The 7,589-nt window shown below is 37.8% G+C and overlaps 1 protein-coding gene across 1 annotated transcript; it reads right to left on the bottom strand.

Moving 5' to 3' along the window:
- Window positions 1-36: 36 nt before the first annotated feature.
- Window positions 37-7,578, bottom strand: tesca (tescalcin a). Its single transcript, XM_085426258.1, has 8 exons — window positions 7,392-7,578; window positions 5,958-6,027; window positions 5,267-5,347; window positions 4,515-4,654; window positions 2,510-2,571; window positions 1,051-1,158; window positions 920-967; window positions 37-819 (listed from the first exon to the last, which is right to left on the bottom strand). Exons 1-8 carry the CDS (start codon window positions 7,450-7,452, stop codon window positions 727-729), a joined length of 663 nt encoding a protein of 220 aa, XP_085282384.1. The 5' UTR covers window positions 7,453-7,578; the 3' UTR covers window positions 37-726.
- Between the last annotated feature and the right edge of the window lie 11 nt (window positions 7,579-7,589).

The raw sequence follows: 7,589 nt of genomic DNA, 5'->3' as shown, positions 1-7,589 counted from the left end.
ATTTTTTCCTATTAAAACAAAAAAAATGTACACAAGCATTTTTCTTCACATTTATTTTGTTTATTAATAGAATTAATTGAGAGGGATGTCAGATTTCACCTTAGAGAAAGTACACTCTCCCATATACCAGTAATCAAAAATAGTGCATTTTTCTACAGTACATCAGTAGTGGTTGGTTAAACAGAGGAACACAGCAAAAAGAGCTATTCTGGAGCTACAGAGGAAATGGTGTGTGCCTGCAGCGTCTCACTTTGGATGCCATAACAGTTGACCCATGAATGCCAGAGTAGCCACTGAGTTAAGCTAAAGTGAAGATTCTCTCTAGTATAAAGAAACCCTCACATTACCTGCTGGCTGCAGTGGAGCTTGTAGAATAGTTGTAGTGCTGAGAGACTGGTGTGTGTTGTGACCAAAGCCTAAATGTAAACCTCACTGCATTCGTTCATACTAGCTATTTTTCAGATAATAAAACATAAAAACTGAATTCTTAAAGCTTAACTGAAGAACTCTAGAAAGGCACAAGTGACATGCAGTCTTTAAAACTGGCATGAAAATGAACTTACAGCAGTGTGTTACATTTATTTAGCATTTTTTCCTGTTCAAAAATATATTTGTTTGTCTTTATATATTTATTTATATCAGAAGTGGCTGGCTTCATTCCTTTTTACAACTGGTGACACTGTGCTAAAACAGCAGCAACATAAATATTTCCTTACAACAACCCAATCAAGAGCTTAATTTCCCACAACGCATTGTTGCGGTGTTCATGTCCAAAAAGCGAATGGACATCCTGGACTCCATTTCAATGCCTTTTAAAATCTGTGGGCAGAAAACAAAATGTTTTTCTTACATTGAAAATATATTTATCCATCTAAATCTAATATATAGATATATCTGCATATATAAGGTAAGTGCAAACCTGTTCAAAATGCTCAAATGTGATTCCTTCATAGAAATCATCCGGGGCCTGGAATGAGACCAGTGACTGTGTTACTTCGCTGCACATGTGCAAATTTCTTGTAACATTTCAGCTTTGGTGAGTTCTCTTACCATGTGGGGCACATTTGTGCTTGCCACCTCCAGCATGGCAGCATCTGCTATCGACCTGGCAACCTCGGTCTCAATGGCTCCGCTTTGAGACAGCAGCTCCTCTACCACCTTGGATGTGAACAGAATATTAAAAGTCGACTCCACACGATGATTTCCAAATACAGCGAGAGGTAAGAAATTCAGCTGTTATATTTTAAGAATGGTATTCGCAGCCAATCAGCTTGCTTCGATTAAGTGCCCAAAAATCCACTTGGATTTATATTAACAGTCTTTGTGATAAAACATTATCTGTAAATCTTGCTTTAACCCAACTTAACATCTGGGTTAATTCTTGCAAGTATGAACAGTCTTTTGAGCTATTAAACTCTAACTTGTTCTGCAGTTGGTTTGCAGTTAATCGCGTATGTGTCACAGCAGGTGCCTACCATGTTATTTTCACACGAAAATTAACGGTGAAGATGGCTGAAGAGTACTGTATGTTATATGTCTTTATGTGCTTTGGCTGATAATGCTGTTTGAGGGCCATGTGGGTGTGTACAGACTGGTTCAGTCAGTCTTTCAGTGCAAGGCATTTTAAATCTTTTGCAACATTAGCTGATGAGTCGTCTTAAATATAATTTCAAGGAGATTTCTGTTTTTAAACCTGAGATGTACATTTAGTCATCAACATTTCCACAGTCCAGCCTTTTAATACAAAATACTTAAAGTACATACACGTTATGTGCAGGTGGCATTGTTTTATAATGCTGCCTAGTGTTTAAAACAAGGGCCAGTTGGGTTTCAGTAGAGTATATGACCTAGTCTGGTTATCTTAATCCCTGAAGAAAAAAAAATGTCAACACAAATAATTAAAAAAAAAGTTCCTCAAGGGCACTTACGTACTATATCAGGACTGCTGAGGAAAAATGCATTTGTAAGTTCTGGTGAAAGCCAGCCCTTCAGATTTTCTTACACGCAAGGAGCTACATCATAGCCATAGTAAGCACTAGTTAAATTAATAAACCATTAAGAAATGTGCTTCACTTACAATCTCCCTTGATTACTTCATCCTTTATAATAGGAAAATAGATAACGCTGTCCCACAATTCAAAGTGACACAATAGTCGACTGTTCACAAAATCAGTCAACATAACTGACAGGACAGATAATGTAATTGTTGATTAAATAGAGTATTATTCTTTACCCGTCTTATTTTGAACCCACAGGTGAACTTCGAACATTACAGCACTGTAATAAAAAGGTTTGTGTAACATTGTTTTCGCCTGTGATGAATGTCATTTTTTAAAATGCTCTATAAATAATTTGAGCTATATTAAAGTAATTAAAGTGACTTTAATATTTACAATAATTAAGTTTGTTATGTCCTCCGTTTAAATGTTCCTGTGTTGGAATTTTTACTTAAGGCTTCTTATCAGCAGCTATTGTGTATGCTAGTGTGTGCATGGTTAATTTCTCTTACCGTCCTGTACTCATCCAGAGTAATAATGCCATCATTGTCTGTGTCGTGCATGTTGAACAGGACTATAAAACACACAAACAAAGGAAAAATGGTTTATCAGATTTTCATCAAGTCACAGGATTTCACAGAGAAAGTTGAGGAAGAAGCAATTAGACGTATGCTTAAGAAGATACTGGAATAACAGTACTATAACTATTTACTGTAGCCCCATAACAAATTTACTAGTAACAGCCATAAACTACTCTCTGCTAATAACCAGACATTTTGACTATTTTGCTGATCTGAGATTTAATGTCGCATTGTCTCCGTTTTACAAATGTATCAGTGTGACAGTAGGAAGGCTATGCTAACTTAAAAGTTGCCCAAAGTTTAAATAAATAAAACATGGGAAGTAAATATTCAGAAACAACAGGTGACAACACAGAAAGCATTCCTTTCTTTTTATGTCAAGTAACTGACTGTTGGAGAGCAAACTGTTTTTCCTTCTTCTTGTTATTCTAAATGTCATTTATTCTTAAAAGGAGTTCCAAGAGTACACAAGAGGTCACATTAGTCACTTGCACGCCTCCATAGTTTAAGGTTGTCAGAGACTGAAACTTATATTACCTTTCTATTCATCCCTCCCTTCCTGCTCGTCATGGTTGTGTTAACATTAAAAATGTTTGTGGTATGCCATTTCTTCTCTTTAGAATTTAAAGAGGAATAAAACTGCCAAGAATAGTAAAAAAACTTTTCAAATTACATTTGTTCATGTTTTATCAAATTAGACATTTAGCCAGGAGACAAATTAGCTTTAAGGTCAAGTTTTATGGGCATATTTTTGTAAGACTTCAAAGAAGTCTTACACAATATACACTGTAAACATTCATTCATCAGGTATGATGAAACACAGAAAGAATATGCCAGGACCACACCAAATTAGGGCAGTTAAAAGAAATTAATAATTGCCTGTATGAACCATGAGTCACATCTGCTATTGTAGCTTCAGGTTTTGACCCATGGATCGAACAAGAAGGCCAACTACCTGGATCCTATCATGCATCTGTCATTTTGAGCTCTTCTGGTATCATACTGTGTCATGCTTCCTTGCCCCGTGCAAAACTAAGAACCAAGCACTAGAATCCGGTACTGCTAAAGATAATTTTGCAGGTTGAGGAATGACTCAATTCATTTACAGACACACTTGTGCTCACAAATTACTCAGCTAACCCACAATTTGCTGTCACTTGCAATATTCCTTATCATCTAACATTGTGTTATATGCATTTGTCCCACTATACAACAAGTAGCTTAAAAAGAAAGTGAGTCCAAAATAAAGAGAAATCACAAATGTAGACTGTAGTGCCTACTGGAACACTGACTAATTATTATCTATTCCTATAGAGATAAGATACTATATTTATCCCAAATTTATTTCAATATACACACACACACACACACACACACACACACACACACACACACACACACACACACACACACACACACACACTAATTTGAGTGGTTACAGGGGCATAACTACATGCGTAGACTCATTATTCAAATCTGACAACAACTGCTTAGAAGGATTCAAAAACAACCCCCCCCCAAAAAAAAAACAAAAAACAGGTTTTAAAAAGCCTTCTTTCCCTTTAAACTGTACTTCAACCATGTTTTGGGTCCAAGGCTCTCCCACAGATTTCACGTCAGCATTTATTTGAATCTCATGTGTCTCACTCTTCTATAATAGGACGAATCATACCTTTATACTTGTGACATTTGACATTGTGTGGCTGTCCTGGGCAACATTCCCAGTCTGGTCATAAATACCTTTGTGGCTCTCAATATAGTACTGGACAAGCAGTGAAGAATTCAGTTGTCATTTATGTGTAAGCATCACCACACAGTCTTATCCAGAAGCACGGCACACTTTTTTAAAAAATTTAAACTTGAGATACACACAAAGAGAAGTGAAGACAGCAGTGGGGGGGAAAAAACAAAAAAACAAAACCACCTCGATACTTACAGCGAAGCTTTTGTTTTCTTACAGTCACCTTCTCTTCTTCTGTCGCTGTTGAATTCACAGGGCGGAAGTGGGACATGACCATGAGGAACTGCTCAAAGCCAATCTCGTCAAGGGAGCCAACATCATTCTGATGCTGGTTCCTGTATCACAATCAAAACAAACCAATGTATAGGCTTGTTTTAACCAATGCAATTTCTGCATTTTCCTGCCTTTTCTGGTTAAAAAAAAGAATAACTATAAATAATGATAATCCTAAACTATTCATTTTGATACAATGGATGAAAATATCTCCATATTGTGGGAAAATAAAACATTTTTTTCCTTATTCAGTTTGTCACAAGAGCTGTTTGCTTGTGAGCAGAAGCCACATGCATTCACAGACAGCTTGTTTATTATGCAGTTCATTGTGGTTTGTTCTGCTGCTTTCCACCCTCCAAAGCATGACACAGTGATTAAAAATGCCAACAACTGTCTTGTAATAGCAACAAAACCCTCATTTTCAAAGCTGCTGCTTCATGTGAACAGGTGGATAATGTGTGTTCACAAAGTGTATGGATGTTCTTTTAGCTGAAGACTGAACCCAACAATAACAGTTACTTCCACATATTAGGTTCTCTTCAGCCTATTGTTTTCATCAGCCAAAACACACAGAAGTCGACAGTAAACAACTGATTCTGATTAAAGAGTTCAGTCATCTTGACATTAACCATACAGGTAACAGAGAGAATATGGTGTCATTTGATTGTACTCACCTTTTATCAAAGAATGCAGTAATAATTTGCTTTCTGATTGGGTTGTTGTTCAGGGCCGGTATGCGCTCCAGGTCATCTCGGCTGCAGTGGGACAGGATAAGGTTTAATTCAGTTTTATTCATGTGGTACCAAATCGCAACCTGTCAACTCAAGGCACCTGTTGTTCACTATACTCCAGTCTACTACACAGTCAGATTGGGGTTTTTTTTTTTTTGGACAAATTTAAATAACATTAGAGGGTGGTAATGAGTGTGAATAGTGCTATCTGTCCAACCTACCAGAACAAACATTTGTTCCCCCTTTCTTTTTCAAAATAAGGAACCAAAACCCGGCCACTGTGATCATGTGGCATGTCTATATATGAAGTGGTGTGTTTGCACAGTAAGTGTTTGCTCTGTATTACTAATGCATCATTATCTGCATGTTATATTTGCCTAATGTCTCTCTTTTGGTGTGTGTCTGTATTACCATTACATTACTTGTTTTTGTCTGTGCTGGAAAAGCCAGAAATCCTCACAGTTCCTCAGCCTGACCATACAGTATTTCATCTTTTAGCAGCAACTGCAACGTCTCCATTGTGAGTCTGAACTGCCACTCTGCAACTGCCATACTACTATATCAGCCAAAGAAAGCCCAGGTGTTTCCATTAAAACCACTTGCGAGCTGACCCCCATGTAACAAGACACGTTACCTTATTTTTTCATGATTTCCACTCAGCTGCTGGAATCTCTGGTAAAGATTTTTGATCTGCTCCTGTGAAACTGTAAAGAAGCACACATCAACAATGTGAATGTATTTGTGAAGATTTTTACAGTAATGCTTATAATTATACATTCACTTAACTTTGTTTGTTTTTAATCAAATTGTATGGGTGCTGCTTTGCTATCAGTCTAATGGCAGTGCAAACAAACTGAACACCTTTATGCAATTTCACATGGTTACTTAAATCAGCACTCATTTTTTTAGGTCTACAAACACATACCAGAAGCCTCAAGCATGATTTTCTAGTTCTACCTGGTGCCTTATCAAACTAGTTTGGAATTTCTAATCATTGTGGACAACACCCCTGTTTATTGTGACCTTTCCCCCGTTTCCCAAGAGCATGTAAATTAATGCTTTTCTACAAACCAGTTTGTTAGTCATTGTTGGTGGTGCAACAAACACTCAACTTCATGGACCAATTAGCCAAAGCCAAAAGGGGGGGGCAACAACAACAACAGAAGAATCTGTAGTATTGTGCTCAACAAAAAGCACACACACTTGTGGGTGCAATGAAACATATCAATTCATCAAACTGCGCAGAACTCAAGTCCAGAAAGCTCTCCAGCTGAGCCCAGAGAGAGACGCACCTTGAAGAAATGAAGGCAATAAAATAGTTCAAAGTCTCAAACATACAAAAGCCATAAAGTTGATTCAAATCTAATCCCCGTTTATCAGACTGGCATGCCGCTACTTGGAGACTCGCCTTTTAAAAAGAAGACGAAAAAACAAAACTCTACTTACTAGTGTTTTAACTTGTTTATTTCACTCTTCCACATACAGACGGTAAAGTGTTGAGTGCCTCAATGCGCCAACAATGTATACAATCGCACTGAACAGTAGACCTGATTTTAAACTTGCGTCTGTTAGTCATAACTATCGCTATTAGATCGTTTTAAAGATCCTCTTTTGCATATTAAGTACGTAAATATTACACCTGTCACACCATGTGTCACATGTCGAGCCCATTTACACAAAGTTATGGGACCTTCTCATTTCTTTGACAGCTACTCCGTGTAAGCAATCAACCTCTCTTCTTCCCGTTGAGATTAGGTTTTTAATTTAAAAATAGCTAGGCGTTTGAAAAACATTGGAACAAAATGCGGTTATTGCTCTTTCCGCCTTAAACCGAAATTGACCTACTTTTGCTAAGTACCATTTAGACCTCTTTAAGATAAGCGGTTTTAATATCAGCCAGCACACTAGAAAAACAGGTCGGCACGGCTATCAACTAATTGTTAATCACTAGTCTCCCTTCGTTTCCTCGACGACGCGTATCACAGCTACCAGCCTTTCCACGATGCAAGTGAAGCACTTAACTCAAACAGCACGGTGCACGGCATCAAACGAGAATCTTCCTACTTACATCCACTTTTGTCAGTCAGATCGTCGTAGTTGTGCTCGGGGCGCGTCTGCGAAGCTCCCATTCTTGCTGCTTCACCGCTCCGTCAGAGCGCATACTTTGTTTGAACTTTTCTGTAGTGTTGCAATATTAACCCGCTTCCCTCTGCAAGACACTAGAAGTGTAGTTTGCTTCTGGCGTCCTGGGAACGTCTGGCGTCCT

The sequence above is a fragment of the Rhamphochromis longiceps genome, linkage group LG12 (genome assembly GCF_057381845.1).
Source record: "Rhamphochromis longiceps isolate RC_006_pf linkage group LG12, R_longiceps_female_GT1.1, whole genome shotgun sequence".
In the NCBI taxonomy this organism is placed as follows: Eukaryota; Metazoa; Chordata; class Actinopteri; order Cichliformes; family Cichlidae; genus Rhamphochromis; species Rhamphochromis longiceps.
This window is presented reverse-complemented; position numbering and strand designations above follow the sequence as displayed.